Below are 21266 nucleotides of genomic sequence, written 5' to 3' on the forward strand. Positions count from 1 at the left end.
TATCATTTAGTTTTGAGAATAACCCTTTTGTGTTTTTGACCAAAAAATATATATAAAAAGAAATTCAATAGAGTATTAGCCCATTACGAGGAAATGCAACTTTCAAAACGAATTAAAGCTTATAATTATGTTTCAGATTGTCAGGTTAGTTTTGATACAAAAACCATGATTAAATAAACAAGAAAAACTTGTCTATTTATTAAGACGCTTGCATAACTATCGTTTGTCGTATTATTATTCTCGCAACAAAAGCTTGTGCTACATATCTGAATCATCACTCAAATTGGGTTTATAGAAGAGAGCTGTGCTATTACTTTTCGAAGGTTTTGCCTGACAAGAAAAATAAGCGAAAAAGGTCTAGCCATATGTGACAAACATTTGACATGGCAAACAATGCAGAGATGATTTTGTTTTTCAGAAAACAATGCGTTTTGAAAAATTTCTTTATTAGAAATTATTTATGTATCAAAATTAACATGCTTCACATACCTCATATGTCTTATTTTACAAATACTTTAATTCAGGCACTGTTTCCGACGATTTTTTCTCTTTTAGGATGAAAAGCAAACATTAGCAATCGGGAACACACATTAAGTTGTCATTTATCACGGTCAACATAGACATTTTATTCTGCAGCACAAACAGTGCAAAAACAAAGAAAAATCATAAGAACTGAACCTTGAATTCACAAACATCTAAAGAGACAAATCAGCTTGTGTCTCTCACCTGACATTTCCGGATATGAATACTGAATCCTCCTGTCATCTACTCTCTCCGAGCTTCTCAGAACCGTTCCTTTACTCGAGATTGGTGATGCTTACTTGAATTTTTTTTGAAGTCTTCGGTCGCTGCATTCTTATGATGGCAAGTTGCGCGCGCCCGCCTGGTCCAGTGGATGTTGGTTCTAATATCTCGAGCGTTCCTTTCCAAGCTGCCGTCACGCCTTTTCTAAATTGTGATTTTTCCATTTCGCACAGGTGACTGTGATATAGCACATTTTGACAACAGGGCAGATTTGAGTTCCTCAAAGATGTGTACTTACTGTATGCACAAGCAAACATTACTCCAAAGAGCACTTCGTACATCTTCAACAGTTTCACAAGGCCCATGGTGAGGTAACAATACAGCAACATAGTTCAACAGCATTCCAGAAGGTTCTTTTTTTGTTGTTGAAAAAAAAAAAACCTAAAAGAAATAAATAAAGAAAAAAACAACACAGCACAGGATGTCAAAACCAGCATGCTCAACATCTGTAAACAATGGTCACTGCCTTTGCTGTTGTCATCACCAAGGAGAAAACAAGAAGAAAAAGCTCCAAATGATTTTTTTTAAATACTTTTTTCTTTTCTTTTTTTCTTTTTTTAGCCACCACATAAGTGTTAGCGCCAATGAAACAGCAGACACTGACATGTTGTCCTTAATTAGTGTGTATCACTTTAACAATGACATCTGGAATAGATAAAGCAAGCTGTAATGGAATAGTCTGGGTGACAGACTGTCATTCCAACATCAACGTCTCAACAGTCACGGCCTCCCCAGATGCTCCCTGTGTGACTTCACATAAGATTCATTAATGGAAACATGTCTGTGGGGGTCCTCCAACCATCCGCTGTCTCACTTCCATACGTGATATAACGCGAGAGTGATTTATCTTGAGATTCTGTCTTCCAGGGGTCACTTCTGGGATTCGGAAGTGGCCTTTTATCACTTGGCTAGATTGCATGGTTGCTGTAGCTGATGTACGTTTGTTTAGGGCTGAGTCCTGCAAGGGAAGAGAGAGTGTTACAAAAATAGATCATTTGAGTCTCAGAAGCACTTAAACATCAATGCAGCTGCTTTATTAGAATTTTACGACTTTAAACGTGAGAGGTAATTCGATAACACTTTTTCGATTGTCCACTTTAGACATTCTACTATACTGTATTTGCAACTGCATGCCAACTACCAGTCAGAGTATTAGTAGACTGTCTACTTAAAGGGATAGTTCACCCAAAAATGTCAAATTTGTCATCCCTTACTCACCCCCTAGTTGTTCCAAGTTCCAACACAAAAGATGACACTTTAAAGAATGTTAGTAACCAAACAGTCAACGAACCATTGGCTTCCATGCTAGGGGAAAGAAACACTATGGGAGGTCATACCATCCATCAAGAGTCTGGTTACCAATTTTCTTTAAAATATATTTTTTGTGTTCAGCAGAAGAAAGAAACTCATACAGGTTTGAAGCAACATAACGGCAAGTAAATGATGAGAGAATTGTCATTTTTGGGTATGCTATCCCTTTAAAGGGGTGATGAACTGAGAAATCGAATTTTTCTTGAGCTTTTGACATCTAAGAGGTCATCACATAAGAATATCCCATAAGTATCAGAACTGAAAACGTCCTTGCTAGTCCAATAAAAGCATTTATCGACACCAGGCTCAGCAAACGACTCCTTTTTTAAAAGTGGGGAACTATGACGTCAAAGAGGATAAAACACCACCCCCGCAGAAGAAAATCAACGCCTACTTCAACACGGCCGGTTTAGCCCAGCCCACCTCAGTCTACCTCGTGATGACAAACCGGATTGAGCTACCGAACAATAAACATGCCGTTTGCAAATTATTGTGGAAGACAGTCGCTGCATAGGTGGGTGAGTTGAAAGTCATTATAATATGCAAAACTCACAGCAGTGACCATTTACTTCCAAGTCTTCAATGCGAGACGCCCATAAAAACCATAAAAACGTTTTTGAGCATGGAACAAAACTAGGGTAGAAAATATCCTATTACTTATTCATTATGATGTTTTTCATTGTAAAAACCAAGAAAACGTCATTTAAAAAAAATAAATATCATTTAAAAAAATAAAAAAAACCAGTTCATGACCCCTTTAATATCTGGTCCCCTAACAGACATTCTACTGAATAGTAGATTTGCAAGTACAGTCAACTTATTCTACAAACCCTAACCTAACAGTCTTACTCTAATGAAAGTGAGTTGACATGTACAGTAGTTGCAAATGCATAAGAGTTGGTTGGTTGACATGTAGTAATTTGGTAGGATACGCACTGGCGAAAATCTTTATCAAAGCTTTATGACGCAGTTTTATTTCTTGTCAGGCCTGGTTGCAATGTGAAGACTCCTCCTTTGATACTGCTATTAACTTGCCAGAAGTCAAGTGGCATGTCTCTTTTGATTTCAGACTCTCTCTTTTCTTGATATCAAAGTGCAAATTACTTGACTGAGACGCTCGTCACCTTTTGCAGAGAAGGGCCATTTAAGACCTTCTAAAAACATGCCAGTTACCAGCAAACAGTGACAAGTCTGCAATTAAAGCATTCCATCAACAAAAACTCAATCAACAGCCTAATCCTGTCATTCGGCATCCATCTTGCAATAGCTGTGTAGAACAAACAACCACAAAGGGTAGCATGAGTGACACTGCCTTCAGCTATTTATGTAATGACCTTGCCAAAGAAGGAGGGTCAATGGAAAATTCAAGCTCATTGCATCATTATATGGAGATCAAAAGGTTACCTCATGCAATCATGCAGGGCCATTTGAATAAGGAAGGTGAAGTGACATTTGACCCATCACTATGGTGCGGTTCTCAGTCTGGACTGTCCATCGGCGTGTGGAGCACTGACCCATAGGTGCAGTCAGATAAATAGCTCCATTTCAGCTTAAAAGCAAACTTAAATGATTCGTGCTTTATTTAAAATATCATTGCTTGATTTTATCTAGCATAGATTCATACAGCTCTATTTTAATGCTTTCCCAATTTGTGTTTGTTTTTATGCAATCTAGGCCATGCAGTGTTCTGAAAGTTTTCATACCTTCCTCTCTATTGGTTGAAAAACGCATAAACACAAATTTGCTGCTATCTTTAGATTTTTCCCCAGTATAGTGTCTCTCACCAACAAAGCTCGGTGTAAACAAGTGATTTGCAAAAACAATGCGCCATGCATGCTTTTTGTCTTTAGCAATTCTAACAAACGTCAGCGTATTCTCAATGCATTGTCTATTATAAACTAATTGATATGCACAGTTTAAGCATTAAAGCTAAATTGAACATAGCTGAGTTTAACAATTAGCTCTAACAATAAGCCAAGCAATAACCAATAATTAAATTCTTTACCTGACTTCATTGTTTAGTTATCATCAACACATCCTGAAACACAGGTTGAGTGGTTACATATATTAGACAGGTTTCATTTACAATAACTTAGCAGAATTTTATACATCTATAATAAAAAATATGACTGAAAAATAAAAATTCAAACAATGGATGCTGGCTGCTTCTCGATTTAGTTTTGCAAATGCAACACATTGCAGGTATAACATGTTTTTCATATGGCCATGAAGAAAGGAGAAAAAAAAAGCATTTGGACCTTGTATACAGAGATGTTTCTACAGGATGCAAGCTTTGATTTTTTTTCACAGTACATCAATCAATGTTGGATCCAAATCTTCTTTTCAGATCCTATTTGAAATGCTCTTCAACCCCCTGAATGCTCTCTTTGAAGAATTATAAGCTTGAGCGGTATATTGTGTTATTTTAAAGTGTTTACAACAATTTAAGCATTTTCTTAATTAGTTGATTCATACTCGAGTGCCTCAACCTGAAAAGATCTACTTCATATTCTCAACCTGAAAAATGATCCATTTACAGTAGGGTTAATTTTTTTTATACAGAAAATATGTGGTCGTTAGTTTAATGATTCACAGGCAGAGCACAATTGTGAGATAATTGTCTCCTCATCAGGACAATTGTTTTCCATCTATGTAAATTAGGATCGTCTGTGATACAGGGACAGGATCCTTATGCAAAAAGCACATTTCAGCAAGTTGTATAATACAACAATGTTATATTAAAATAATGTGTTTTAGAAACTCTTTGTGAAGTAGATTTCAATGTAGGATTCGCAAAGATTGTGATTGTGAATACATCTGCAAAGGCACAGTAACAAGCTACTGTAAATGTCTATCACTCTAAATCATAAAAGCATATACCAGTAGGCATAATGCAGTTGAATACTTATGCTACAAGCAAATATGCATCACAACATTATAATACAGCCTATAGGCTAACATAAAAAGTGCACTAGCATCACCACAGACCTCAGAGGGTTAAATACGGTTTATGCACCAAGAATAATAGCATATAGCAATAGATAGCATCATGTTTACAATGTGCAATGTAAATAATAACAGATGCTAATCATACAAAGAGTTAACAGAATGTTATATGTTATTTGTACTAAATGTAAAATAGAGTTATGATGGGTGGAGTTAGTGAAAATATAGTCTTTGGCTATTTGTAGTCAATGAACTAAATTAACTTTGCTTCAGAAAGCAGTAGAGCAAATAGCACTATTTGTGTTTATGATTACGATAAATTAAAATAATACAAAAACAAATAACTGTTTGCAAAATCAAGCAGCATAACTGATGCTGTACAGCTGGAAGTAGATGACTAGAAGCCTTAAAGGGATACTCCACTTTTTTGGAAATAGGCTCATTTTACAACTCCCCCAGAGTTGAACAGTTGAGTTTTACCGTTGACGAAACAATTCAGAGGATTTTCTGATATTTAGAATAATATCAATAACCAGACAGTTTCTGGTCTCATTGACTTCCATAGTATATTTTTTTTCCTACTATGGAAGCCATTGAGACCAGAAACTGTCTGGTTACTGATATTCTTCTAAATATCAGAAAATCCTCTGAATTGTTTCGAAAACGGTAAGACTCAAATGTTTAACACTGGGGGAGTTGTAAAATGAGCCTATTTCCAAAAAAAAAAAAAGTGGAGTATCCCCTTAAAAAATTCAAGTTAGAAATGGCTGCACCAACTCACGTTTAAAATAACGTGAATAGAATAAACATTTACCATATTTGAATTAGGAGAAAATAAGCCCAATGGACATAGGACCTCTGGGATGCTAGGTAGATAAGTACTTAAAAAAAAAAACGGTTATAATAACCACTGGATGTTAATGGCGGGTTGGGTATTACACAAAATAATCTGTGTTTGTGTGTTCTGGAACGAAAAGTACAGTATTCTGTATAAATGTGAACATGTGCATCTCAGAGATTAACAGTAATAGCATTGCACATGCGTGTTAAATGACTAATGTAACACACAGAAATTAAATATTTGTGCTTTGGCTAAGCCCATAGACGGATAAATGAACTAGCATAATTTGGTGCTGAAACAAGTTTATTTCAAAGTAACATTATGAACTCCTTTTTATGCTTGAGCACGTTCAGCTCATAACATGGACACAGCAACTCACACTAACACGCTCTTAAAAGGACAGTATGCATCCTATGATTTGACGTGTTCTGTATTTTCTGTCTAGATATAAAAATCTTGCAGTCTCATTTACAGCAAGCCAAAGTAATATACTAGAATAGGTCAAATTAAAGCTTAACAGAATAAAAGAGTCTACAATGTTAAGTCTCTCTCTGTATATTGATAAACTCTATAGTGTGTGGCCACCTATTGCAAACACAGATGTATACGTTTCTGTGTTATAATTGAACCTGTTGGGGCCCATTTGGCCTTAAGGCCCATTGAACTTGGATATGCAGAGGTGCTTTTCTCTGACTCAATATGCCCGGAAATTAAACGACCTTGCACACAAATTATCAGGGCGCATTAAAAATGTAATTGTCATTAAAAGGTAGCCTGGAGGAATATGCTGCATAAATGAATTCTAACTATTTCAAAAAACAAACAAGAAAAAAAAACAAAGCCCAACAAAAATGGAATAAGTGTTTTAGATATGTGTACATATCTAGAAACATCAAAGTATGTGGCAGAATATTTTAACCATTTTGCTTTGATTAACAACACAAAATAAATTTCTGATATTAAAGTGCAAAAGTCTGACTTTGTTTTGGGGTCAAAAATCAGGGAATCTCTAAATTATGTATCACATTACTATATGTCATATATCACTAGGGTTGGGTATCGTTTGAATTTGAACAATTCTGATTCCGATTCCGATTCCTTGTTTCGATTCCGGTTCCTAACGATTCTCGATTCTGATTCTTCTAAGAGGCAGGCTCAAAAAAGTTTAGCTAACCTTGCTAACCAACGGCCTTTCTGAAGGAAATACTCCTTCTGTAAAAATACTCCTTTTGTCACAAATTTTGCATTTTGCCGAGATTTCGTTATTTTTAGAAAAGTGAAGCCACACTTTGGATCGCCGACGTAAGGTACTCATGTTCGACTCGCGTGGTTATGCCAACACTTTCGGTAGACGCTTCTTCGTTGGTGTTGTTCAGCGGTTTCTTCTTCCGCTCGGCGGACTGTGAATATCGAAACTAGGAATCGAAATTTGAACTTTTGAACGATTCCGGGAAAAACGAAAAGCTAGTCCCGGTTCCAATCGATACTCGATTCTCGATACCCAACCCTATATATCACATATGTCATATTAAAACTTAAGAATATTTAAGCTGTTGCACACTGCAGACAACTCTCTAACTAAGGCAACAACATGTGATATTGAATTTATATCTTCAATTCAACCAGTTATTCATTAGAATGGTTATATTGTGGTAAAGAGACTATTTCAAGGAGATCCAATGATCTTTTATGTCATACACATCCAGACACATAAAACGGCTGATGTAAAGCAGACTCGTATTGTTATTGATCATTTTTACAACTCACCCAAGAGCGAACCTCTAATCCATAGAGAACACAGAAGAAAACCTATTGATGTTTATATAACGTTTCTGTGAGTTTGATCAAGTGACCTTGTCACTCTCATCCTCATTCTTTGGCAAGTTTCTATGATCTTTGCAGGCAACATCAGACACACACATTATATTTTGAGCTTGTTTTTGCATGCATCACTAAACTCAATACACATACTGCATTTCAATGATGGACTGTTACTCCAGGATATATTGGTAGCAAGGTGCCCATCACTATATCAGTGATAAATCTGCTTGCTAAGTACTGACTTTTGTAGATACACTAATGGAGTGTATGACTGTTAGCCTGGCATGCCAGACCTACATCAAGATGTTAGGTCTGGGAACTCATCATTGACCGGGCTCAATCCGAGGTGCGGGATAAACGGTTGTCTTTCAAATTCTCTCTGCACGCAATTGGATAGCGCTACAACCAATCAGAGCAATGAATAAGGTGACGTAGTCAGAGCGTATACGCACAACCGGCACATCCGGGAACTTAACTGTCAATTTTGTCCCCGCCCCCCGTCCACCATTCACCATGCCTAGAGATCGGCATGGTTTTACTTCAGTTAGCCTAATAGCTGGTTTGATTTGCATTGAAAGATGATCTTATGGAAAGTACCCCATGCCAATCTCTAGGTGTGGTGGAAGGTGTGTGATGATGTGGGTCTATTTTAATTCCAAAGGCCAAGGGAACTTTATCAGGATGCATATTATCCTGGATCCATGAAATAACTGGCTTTTAAAAATAAAAACCTGCCTGACTCTATGGGAATTTAACATAGGGGTGTCCTGACTTATGCACCCTGTATTTTAAGAAAAAAACATTTATTTATTTATGATACATTATTCATTCACAAAGAAAATTTGTGTCCTTAAAGGTTGGAGTTTTCCTCATTTTTCTAATTAAGGCATTAATATCAATATCCAAAAGATGATTTTTTATTCCTCTTTTTAGGCAACTTTAGCATGGGTGTCCAAACTTATTCACACCACGGTATTATGAATTTATGATGATAATGGCAGATGGCAGGTAGCCTGGGCTAGTTGATAACGGGCATAAAAAATGTATTTCACGCTCTATGGCAGGCAGCGTGGACATATAATTACTTGACATGTTTTATATAAGTGATTTCTTTAGTTATCTACACTACAGTACGCCTGTCGGCTGTGTAAGGACGTTGGTTTTGCCGTTATTTTGTATTGAAGTCTATGGGGAGTCTAGTTTGTTTCCCCCAAAAGGGGGCGGGGACAAAATTGACAGTTAAGTTCCCGGATGTGCCGGTTGTGCGTATCCAGTCAGCAAATCTCCGATTTTTATTTTTGTTTAAATGAAGTGCCGTTCTTTGTTCTGGTTTCAAAGAAAAGCTTAAGTTCAAATCATCCAGAGTAGCGGTCAAAAGCCAAATCGAAAGACAGCTGTTCGCCAGCAGCAGCCATTCTTTGTTTTCAAGTAGTAATGAACCGTCACAGCTCAGTCGTCATTATGTTAAGCCCACCCGCCGACTCTATACACGATGTGATTGACCAGACCAGAGTTTGGTTTTTCCAGCTAAAACGTCTATGGAGAGTTGCTAAACCACACTGGCTGCGAAATAATTTTTGCTGCCGCTAGGGTGCATCTAGATTTCTAGGCTATATGACTGTGAATAATATGTCACAAATATGCACTGACACTATAAGAATAGCTACATCAAACATGTCTTTTGCTCATCTTGATGGTGAGCTGACAAAAATTGTGACTTCAGAAGTGTGACTTTAGGAGCTTCCGAGAAGACAGAGTGAACTATGTCACATATGTGTGATTCTGTGAAGACTATTCACCTGCGAGTTAAAAACCGCGAAAAAGCAATGGGTGTGAAATGTGTCATATTCCTTTTGTTAATAGATAATCACCTTAATAGAAAGCACTTCTGCAAGGTACACAGTGTTTCTTTATGGGTTATGTGATGCTTTTTAGGCAGCATAAATAATCAAATAACAATATAATTATGATATTGCCTATTGCACAAGCCAAATTAATAAACAAACAAGCATCAGTGTTGCATAAAATATATTATAGTATTGAATAATAAAATGTCCCAAGACAGTGACCTAAAACAGACATCTCCCTTAAACGCAGGATTGAAATCCTCTCTAAAATCCAGAGACTGCCTTTACATATCAAAATACATCAGATCATTCCAAAACAATGCCAAACGGACTTAATACAAAATCAACTCAATAATTCTATATCATGCCTATGTATAATACTATATAATTTATCTATGTACATAGTAGAACAAAACTTCAACGTAGTACATACTGTTTCTGGGTCATTTAGCTTTTGATATTTCAATCTATGCATTTTAAAAAAAATACTAGGGAGTGTTTTCATTACAGCTTGTCTTAAATGAATGTATATATGTGTGCGTGTTGTAATGTATGTTTGTATGACTTTCATGAGATTTGAACTCTCCTGCCAGGCTGTTGTTGAAAATAAGAACTTGTTCTTAAGTGATGGTTAAATTAAGGTTAATAAGTTGTGTTTACCACAGGCGTTATTTTACCCATAACTTGAAAAACTCCATTATAAACTCTATGGGAAAATCCCGAGGCAAATTAATATTTCATGTTTTAACGTCATCCCTGCACCACTCTATTGCAACTAACAATCTTCTTTAGTCATCTTCACAAAATCATGATATATTTTACTCCAATTGAAATCTGTTTTACTGTAACATACCAATGCTAAAAATAATGGTGATTTCTGCCTACATACACATAAAGATAAATCCTTGCTTGACTAGAAACTACAACTACATAATAATTCAATGTCATATTATTCACTAACACTTTATATCAATGTTTCTTTCACATTACACTACATTAAGACACTTAGACACTTTTATTTAATGTAATTCAAGTCTTAAAGGAGGATCACAAATCAATTAGAATCAACAAAGATATCTAATTTCACCATTAATGCATTCATGAAATGTTAGACATCCCTGAGCCAAGGAGAAATTATTTGTTAGCTAGCTTTTGCTGTAAATGTAAAGAAACGGCCTGTATTAAATGACTCTGGAAAGATTTTTTAAAAGGGCACATGCTAATGTAGTCACTGACTCTAACACCTCATTTACAAAAGCACATTGTTCCACTGCAGTGAATTCAAAGCGGCGCTATAGAGAGCAAACAAAGCACTGAGCACACGAAATTCACACTGGTCTTGGTGGTAGTCTGGCATGGTCATGCAACCGGCGTGTTAAATATTTACTGAAAACATTCTGTGCTAACTAGTCATGTTTAATTGGGTGAATTTTCATCTATGTGGCAAACATTCATTACACAATTTAATTCTGTTGTCAAAACATTTAACTGGATGTCACCCTTAATTCAGAGCTATTTGTTACTAAGACCCACAATATGATTTACTGGGTATTGCTACATTGCAAAATGAATACAAAATGCAACATATTGAAAGCAGAGTGGATGCGCGTTGCTGTGAATGCCAAATGCAATGTAATGGTAGCAGATAATTTGTTCCTTCCTAGTCAAACATGATACTTTGAATCTGCTTAACACGATATTTTATTCAAGAACTAGTCGATGTACAGATATATCTTGGAGAATGTCTTAGTACATTCATAATGCATTTTAAAAATACATTGTGTATATCTCTGACTGGATTTATATTTCTGTATGTTTTTTTTTTCTTTCCAGCATACATGGCCCAAAATGAAGGGGTCAAGGTTGCTGGTTGGTTAGCATGACCCTGTTGTAGAACCCCAGCTGGTAGATGTGACACCATCTGGCTGCAAATATACAAGTTGCTTCATTGACAACAATTCAACATCATCCGCTTTTTCTAAGGAAAATTCTTCCTGTAAGCAACATATTCATCTATATTACGTACATATTTTACCACGTCTATTGAAAGTATGAAATGGATTTATATTTTTTCCCTGTCTGATACATTTGACGTCAGAGGTTAGGGTTAGTTCCTAATAGCAGGATTATTTGAAAGTCATCATGAACCTGGTTTAGATTGTACTTATCAGACCGTTACCATTTTGTCTGTTTAAATGGGGAAAAAAATCGAAAATAAAGTCAGTAGACTATGCAGTGCCGCAAGGATCAGTGTTAGGCCCTCTTCTATTTTCAATATATATATATACTGCCACTTGGTAATATTATATGAAAACATGGAATTAATTTCCACTGTTATGCTGATGCACTAAATTATATATTTCATCACGACCAGTTGAAAACACTCATCTAAATTGACTTAAAGATATATAAAATGCTGGATGACATGTAATTTCCTGCTATTAAATTCAGATAAAACGCAGGTATTACGTATTGGTCCAAAAAACTACCCACAAAACCTCTTAGAGTAGAACTTTAATTTAGAAGGATGTCCTGTTACTTTATCCACTACAGTAAAAGACCTGGGTGTTATACTAGACCGCAACGTGTCTTTCGAAAATCATATTTCATATGTTAAAAGAACAGCCTTTTTCCACCTTAGAAACATTGCTAAGCTACGTAACATGCTGTCTGTTTCTGATGCAGAAAAGTTAGTTCATGCATTCATGACCTCGAGACTAGATTACTGTAATGCTTTATTAGCTGGTTGTCCTGCATCCGCAATAAACAAGCTACAGTTAGTGCAAAATGCAACTGCTAGAGTTCTTACAAGGTCAAGAAAATATGACATCATATAACACCAATTTTATCATCTCCACACTGGTTACCTATTAAGGTCCGTATCAATTACAAAGTATTACTACTGACCTAAAGACCTAAATGGTCTAGCGCCTGTGTATTTAATGGACCTTCTATCACCCTACAATCTATCGCGTTCTTTAAGACCACTAAAATCAAGGCTTCTGGTCATTCCTAGGATATCTAAGTCCACTAAAGGAGGGAGGGCGTTCATACATTTAGCTCCTAAACTCTGGAATAGCCTTCCTGATACTGTTCGAGGCTCAGACTCGCTGTCCCAGTTTAAACCTAGATTAAAGACACATCTCTTTAGCCAAGCATTCACATAATGCTTACCTTTTATACCACTGTTGAATAAGATTAAATGCATTAATATTAATAACAGCAGCTATGCTAATTATTTTACATCTGCTTTTCTGCTGTTATCTCGGGATGCTAGTCCTGAGGTAAATAGCGTTCGTCAGCTCCAGTTTGTATCCAGCCTCTCACGGAGACTTCAGATGCCCCGACACCTGCAATGAGACGACTAAACGCCTGTGAAGAGACGACTCGACGCTGGCGATATGTTATGTCCTAAAATAATACATGATTAACTAACTGTATTTTTCTATGTACATTTCTGAAATGCACTTTCCGTAAAGCTGCTTTGAAACAATATGTATTGTGAAAAGCGCTATACAAATAAATTTGAATTGAATTGAACTGCATCAAGCCAACGCCAGCAATTTTTTTTAAATCATTTTTACAAAAGTGTAATGGCACCCAGATTATTTGGTGGTATGATTATTAGAATGTGCAATATATATACATAAACTTTTATTCTAGCTTCATGCATTCCTTTTTTTATCAACACTTGGGTTGATGTTTTGTGGGTGAGTTTCAATAAAAAAAAAGCAAAACTGTGTCAAAGATTTATCAACACCCCCAAAGCTCGCAGTCCTATAGCTCATTCTGGGTTAACATTTCATTCAGTGAAATTGTGTAGTTGTGACATATATGCTGTCTGATGTTGATGCTTGCATTATTTTACATATAAATCTGCTTACATATAATATTGCTGGTTTCGGTTTCTTCTTCACCTGTGCTTCGAATCAGGATTCAGTACTCTTTCAGAAGATGCATAATAGAGCCCCCTACTGTGTAATAGTGAAAGCACAGAAAGCCGTACATTTCCATCAAATGGTGGGGAAGCGTTTTCTAAAGAAAATTATGGAAATTTCCATCAAGGGGGATGAGGGGAGTTAAAATAGGTCATAAGATCAAAAGACTATTCAACAACGAAACTATTAATTGTTACCATTTTTTTTTATTGTCGACAACGACTAATCTGTTCAGCCCTGAACTTAATCAATCAGGCCCTTAATGAAAAGTATAATTATGCGAACTGGGAACTTCTCTTAAATCTTGATGGCACTTCACTCACCGGAAGATGCGTTTGCTTCTGCTTTAGAATGCAAGTTATTTCTGCTGAGGCAGTAGACTTTTTTTTACTGTTGTATTACAAAGTTGTTTATGAGCTGGTGTTTTATTGATATTCAAATTAGCAGGGGATGGGTTTTAGGCAAAGACTGTTGTACCGATTCAACTGATTTGCCTCTTGATGCTTTAAAAAGCACACTCCTAAACCTATCTCTGATGCTAAGCGGTAAGATTCTAACATAAAAACATTTCGCAAAATGAGGCAGACGATTAGGGGTTGTCTTGTTATGATCATAACACTGATGCCATTAAATGTCTTCATTGCATTTCATGGCATTATTAAATAAAAAATTAGACCAATCCAGGAATAAATAATAATAGATATGTCAATTTTGGGTGAATTAATCCTTTAAATCAAAAAGAAATCTAAAGCTTTTGCATTGAGACTCATAACTGGACCGCTGATGCATAATTTTGTCACTGACTCCAAATTTGGATCCATTATCCAAATGGATTCAAGTGAGCAAGAGAATGATGGTGAATAAAACATTTTAAGATTACAAAAACAGGTTTATGGCAGTATAAAAATCATTGTCAATAAGAATAAAGTGTTTATCCTCAAACCCACTCACCCTGAGTTTCCAGGTTTTCACACAGCTCCGACTTGGCTTCTCCGTTGGGCCGCAGACTGGCCTTGGGGTTGAACTTGTTAGACATGGTGGCGGCAGTGACCACAGCTTTCAGACTGCGAGTGCTGCGCTTGGCCACATTCTGCTCCGGGTGGAAGAGCACCACATAGACTTTCGGCATGTACAGCATCCCCAGAGACACGGATGCGCTCAGACTCACTGAGATGGTCAGTGTGGTTGTTTGTATGTACATCTGCAAAAAAATTAAATAAAAAAACAGCATATGAAAGTGAAAAATCACTGAAAACAAAGCCATTATTACATAGCATACTGGGTTGTAATTGGTCAATCACAGCTCTCTGTGGCCAAATATTTTAGTATAATGAAACTGTATATTTGTCTGTTGCCCCAGGCAACCAATACCCTGCAGTGTGCTAGTTTTATATCACAACACAGTCTATTTCTTCTCACATAATAAAAGAATTTTCACTAAAATCAATATTTGAAGACCATTTATTTGCTTATATGGTAGGAAAGAAATAATGTAGGGGACAATACAGGTCATTATCACAAAATAAACCCCTTCAGGATGATACAATAGGCCTCCTTCTTCACAGTAGGGTCCTGTCAGGGCTGTATTTTGCAATAATGAAGACATGTTCACATGACCTGGGACCTTCTTTTCATGAGGGCTTGTTGACATAATATCCCCCTGATCTAACTGACACAGTCAATATGTCAAGCCTCAACAGAGAACCATAACCTTGTGACTCAACATGCCCAAAGCATCGCCGTCACCACATTTGAATATGCGTAATTCTCTACTAAATAATATGCAAATATCCAGCAGCCATATCACCCTGTAGCCCAAGACTGGTTTCCCACTGAAACTAAGCAGGGCTGAGCCTGGTTAGTACCTGGATGGGAGACCTTCCGAGAAAACCAGGTTGCTGCTGAAAGAGGTGTTAGTGAGGCCAGCAGGGGGTGCTCACCCTGTGGTCTGTGTGGGTCCTAACGCCCCAGTATAGAAATAGGGACACCATGCTGTCAAAGAGCACCATCCTTCGGATGAGACGTTAAACCGAGGTCCTCTGTGGACTCTCTGTGGTCACAAAAAAATCCCAGGATGTCTTTAGAAAGAGTAAGGGTGTAACCCCAGCATCCTGGCCAAATTTGCCCAGTGGCATCTGTCCATCATGGCCTCCTAATCATAAATATATATATATTAATAGTATATACAAATTGATTTCATCACTATGTCTCCTCTCCACCACTAAGCTGGTGTGTGGCTGGCGCAATATGGCTGCCGTCGCATCATCCAGGTGGTATATTGGTGGTGGTTGAGGAGATTCCCCCTTTAATGTAAAGCGGATTGAGTGCCGAGAAAAGAAAAAAAAAGTCATGAATTATTATTATTATTAATGACTAGAACGTCAAAATACAAAGTATTCATGATATTGAGGGCAGATGATGTACTGAATTTGCTGAGATTTTCAATTGTGCAACCAACTGACACTTTGCTAACCCATGTGGCCATGAGTAATGAGAGGTATATAGGTAGTGGTATTATGATGCTTAACAGTGCTATAGGTGCCAAAATATATATATATTCCTTGAGTTTACTTGTGCTGTATTTGACTGCAGCAATCAGCTATTTTTATGCTCACACTTCAAGTGTGTGACTTCATTTTGTCACATAATTATCATATAATGCTCAATGTTTCTCAACTTCTACAGTTGACACCACTTTCTCCATATTTGGTGTTTAATATACAGTGGGATCCAAAAGTAAAATAAAGTACACGTTTTTAATAAAAATTCTGAAAATAACTTGATATACACTCACCCTAAAGGATTATTTGGAACACCTGTTCAATTTCTCATTAATATAATTATCTAATCAACCAATCACATGGCAGTTGTTTAAATGCATTTAGGGGTGTGGTCCTGGTCAAGACAATCTCCTGAACTCTAAACTGAATGTCAGAATGGGAAAGAAAGGTGATTTCAGCAATTTTGAGCGTGGCATGGTTGGTGGTGCCAGAAGGGCCAGTCTGAGTATTTTACAATCTTGGTTACTGGGATTTTCATGCACAACCATTTCTAGGGTTTACAAAGAATGGTGTGAAAAGGGAAAAACATCCAGTATGCTGCAGTCCTGTGGGCGAAAATGCCTTGTTGATGCTAGAGGTCAGAGGAGAATGAGCCGACTGATTCAAGCTGATAGAAGAGGAACTTTGACTGAAATAACCACTCGTTACAACCGAGGTATGCAGCAAAGCATTTGTGAAGCCATTACACGCACAACCTTGGGGGAAATGGGGTACAACAACAGAAGACCCCAACAGGTACCACTCATCTCCACTACAAATAGGAAAAAGAGGCTACAATTTGCAAGAGCTCACCAAAATTGGACAGTTGAAGACTGGAAAAATGTTGCCTGGTCTGATGAGTCTCGATTTCTGTTGAGACGTTCAGATGGTAGAGTCAGAATTTGGCGTAAACAGAATGAAAACATGGATCCATCATGCCTTGTTACCACTGTGCAGGCTGGTGGTGGTGGTGTAATGGTGTGGGGGATGTTTTCTTGTCACAATTTAGGCCCCTTAGAGCCAATTGGGCATTGTTTAAATTCCACTGCCTACCTAAGCATTATTTCTGACCATATCCATCCCTTTATGGCCACCATGTACCCATCCTCTGATGTCTACTTCCAGCAGGATAATGCACCATGTCACAAAGCTCGAATCATTTCAAATTGGTTTCTTAAACATGACAATGAGTTCACTGTACTAAAATGGCCCCCACAGTCACCAGATATAGAACATCTTTGGGATGTGGTGGAACAGGAGCTGCCCATGAGTTCCCTGGATGTACATCCCACAAATCTCCATCAACTGGAAGATGTTATCCTATCAATATAGGCCAACATTTCTAAAGAATGCATTTCTAAAATCAATGCCACGTAGAATTAAGGCAGTTCTGAAGGTCCGTGACAAACTTCGACTTGACAGAGAGGCTGCTCTTACATGTAATAATAAACTCAATAATTATATATTAACAATAATACATTAATTTCAGTGGAGCCCACTATATAAACGATGAGCAGCTGTGATTCGGACTTCTCTGCACGACGCCACAGAAGTAGAAACCAAGTGACTGATGAAACTGTTGTTTCACTTGTTCTGGCTAGTTAGCTCAGAAACTCAGATTAACATGCAAGTGGTTGCTTTCATCGCTGGTCGCTTTGTCACACCTCGCCCGGTTACGACACGGTGTAAGGCATTATTACCTAAATAATGAGAGGGTAATCATGATTATTTTTAACCAACCACTTTGTTTATGACATGTTTTCAGTGACACACACACACACACACACACCAGCACTAATGGCTCCAGCCACTCCATGGAACTGCTGCGAACCCCCTGCTGTTGCTTTAGAACGCTGCTGTGTGTTTTGGCTCTGGCGGACGTGACCTCGGCTCTGGCTCCACTGTGTGCTGTGATTAAGTGTGACTCACTGCTGTGATCTCCATCCAGAGGGACTGACTGGAAAGCAGTCTCAGCACAAGTCGACAGGAAGGGTTAGGACCACATCAGCTGTGCTGGGGTTCTTCTCGAAGAAGAGACAGATGGCTACCCCTCAGCACTGGCCACTAGGCAATCCTAAAGAACTGTGTCGTTCAAATATAGCGCAGTGTCTTTAAAAAGGCACTCATTAGCTAGTCAAGACACCAATGTTTCAGTAGTTTTAACCATGTTTTTTTTTTTTTTGCAGAGCAAGTTCATTTTCATTACACAAAAGCCAAAAGAAGTGATTAAAATAATATCTGTAAAATATTTTGTTTGTATTAAACCTATAGAAAAAAAAAAACTTGTATCTTTTTCTACCAACTATTAGAGCTACTAGATACAAGTCTGAAGAGGAAGCTAGTTTGATACCACAGAAATTTTATGCTAATAAACACTCCTACCCTTAATAATAAACATGATATTAATATTTAAAGAAATTAAATTCAAATATATTATAAATACATTTAAATAAGTTTATAAGTAATAATATTTAGGTTAATATCATATAGAATAAAAAACAATGCCATGCAATTAATTAATTCAATTATTTTAATTCAATGAATGCCAAGTTAATAGAAATAAAGCTGAAATAAAATTTAAAATAATAATACTAGATTGAAAACTTACAAATGATACCCATGGCAACTAACTGGAATAAGTTTTAAAGCACTAAGATTACTAAAATTGAAATAAAAGGATGACTAAAATTATAATGAAAAGGAAAATATAAAAATCTAAATGAAAATCAACATTAGTAAATTCTATAAAAAAAAAAATAAAAAAAACTAATTAAAAAAAACTGTGCACAGGCTTTGGATGAAGAGATTTTGACCCAAATCATAAACTGTCACATGCCAGCTAACATCCACTTATGATAAACTGGCTTTGTTAACATTTATACCGTAAACACCCTAGCAACCACCCAGAAACCAACCAGAACACCTTAGCAATGCAATTAATCACTAATTTTGTCATGGACAGTTTAAACCCCGCTCACATTTTCTTCAGTAAAACAGTTAAAAGTAAGTATAGTGGAAAGAGGTCTGGAAATTTTTAGATATGTCACTTGCCACAGTTCAAAATGTCAGAGGTCTAACCAAAAGCCCATGGCTCAGATAAAAGCTATTGTTAAATATGGTCCCTGGTCACTTCAGTCAGCAGAGCTACACTTTCAAATTTAACCAGAAAATCTATGGCAGGGCTCCAACAAATCCCCTGAAAGGACATGACTGGTCCATACATAGTGATTACACAGGCCAGAAATTATTAGCTTTTAGTCTATACGTCGAAAACTCACTAATCTAGCTGAACCTGAAGTTGCAATTACAGTCACAAATGAGGATTTAATGGCGCACACGACAAACGATTCATAGCGGTATCTCATCAATGCCTCCGCCTCGGGCCCTGTATGTGCAGACAGCACACCTGCAATCTAATGAGGCTTATGAGAAATACTGAGACGACAACTAGACAGTGAATCAGTGTTAGTCCTCTAAGACGTTCTCTGTTGTCTCTACACATACAAAGTGTTCCACTTTTTTGCCCTCGAATTGAAACCACAAGTTAAAAAAAAGCAGCTGTTATTGCACTCGCACATATAAATGTATGACTTGATAAAACGTACACCGGAACACCATCAACTTTAATAATACAACAACCGTTTCAGCCACTTCTTCACCTACTGCTGCCAAATTATCTCTTGGGATAAAGAAGAAAAAAATGAACTGTCATTTTTTAAAAGGAACTAGGTCTTATGTCAACATCAAAAGCTTTTTAAGAAAGAAGTAGGTCTCATGTTAATAGCAGCGCTGTGGAAAACATCATTAAACGGATGTGAATGTTTGCCATTCAAATGAACATTGAATTATGCACATTTAAAATCACTGAATATGCTGCACACAAAAAACAAAACAAAACCTCATTCTGTTAGATTCCATGGTGCTCTGAAAAAAACAAAAAAAAAAACAAACATGTTTAATTTTTCCAGTGCAGGGATGGGCAACGTTGGTCCTGGAGTGCCACTGTCCTGCTGAGTTTAGCTCTAACCCTGATAAAAAAACTAACATCACCTGCCTCTGGCCTCAGCAAAGCCACTTGAAGGCAGTCCTGCAAACTTAGCCGGAAAAGTCGTAACGCCAGCTAGCGCAGCGGTGCGCACAGGGAAAGAGACAAGAGGTCGCTTTTATGAGAAAATAGCTTATTGTTTAATGAATCAACAGCCCATTAGCTAATCTTCAACATGTTTCCTCTTAAACATTATTTTCGATAGATCTGCTGTTAGTTTACACAAAAAAAAAATATGTTTTATATTAGGGCTGTCAGTTTAACGCGTTAATACTAATATTAGGGCTGTCAATTTAACGCCGTTAACGCAAACCCATTTTAACGGCGTTAATTTTTAATCGCGCGATTAACGATTCATTTGGCTTGATCGTCACAGTGCATTATGGGTATTCTCTAGCCATTGAGTGTACATCGATTGTACCATTAGACATTATAAATACATAGACGCCCTATTGGCCGCTTTGGAACGTTGCTGTGCGATACGTCAACGGGTCCGCCATTTTGCGGAGGGCAAGACTCCACTGTAATCATATGTTAGTAAACGGGTGCGCTGCGTTTTTTTCTAGATAAAAACAAACTGTTTTTACATTTATCAACCGATTTCAGTGGTTTGTTTGTGGTGTACAAAAAGTTCCATCTCTAGTTAGTTATGTCTATGGATTGTACACTCGTTATTGAGGTGGATTCTGGGATTGAATGACTACACTCAATAACTTCCACTTATGGTTTCGGACACCATTACAAATGGCTGTCCCCTCAAACAGCTTCCTATTTAAGGGTGTAGGGGGCGACTTCGGAAACAGCCTCTGTGTCCACATTCGCTCACTTGCTTTCATTCACTCCCTCAAGTGAATTATATTAGTGGACTAATGTAGGGAATAGAGAATGAGGGTATAGGGGCGGTTTCTAACACAGCCCATCTATTGCCTGAAGACACAGATTCGCTTGTTCAGGTGTGTTTGATTAGGGTTGGAGCTAAAATGCAGCTCAGCGGCACTCCATAACTGACCTTGCCCATCCCTGTTCCAGTATCTTATGCAAATCAAAGCAAAGTTTGAGGGAGTGAAAATTACAATGCTCCATATTAAAACTTGGGACTCCATCTATCATGTATGTATCCAGGCCATCCCTGAATGTTATAATTAATTAATTCTATATGTCACTATGTTCATC

The 21266-nt window shown here is 37.2% G+C and overlaps 1 protein-coding gene across 1 annotated transcript in view; it reads right to left on the reverse strand.

The window, feature by feature from the left end:
• Positions 1-425: 425 nt before the first annotated feature.
• Positions 426-21266, reverse strand: part of grm4 (glutamate receptor, metabotropic 4) — a 177872-nt gene continuing 157031 nt past the window's right edge. The window contains exons 10-11 of the mRNA XM_039693054.2: positions 14460-14709; positions 426-1762 (exon numbers count right to left, since the gene is read on the reverse strand). Coding sequence (XP_039548988.1) covers positions 1713-1762; positions 14460-14709 — 300 coding nt within the window. The 3' untranslated portion in view covers positions 426-1712. The remainder of the gene's footprint in view (positions 1763-14459; positions 14710-21266) is intronic.

The sequence above is a fragment of the Pimephales promelas genome, chromosome 8 (assembly GCF_988280905.1).
Source record: "Pimephales promelas chromosome 8, fPimPro1.hap1.1, whole genome shotgun sequence".
NCBI lineage: Eukaryota > Metazoa > Chordata > Actinopteri > Cypriniformes > Leuciscidae > Pimephales > Pimephales promelas.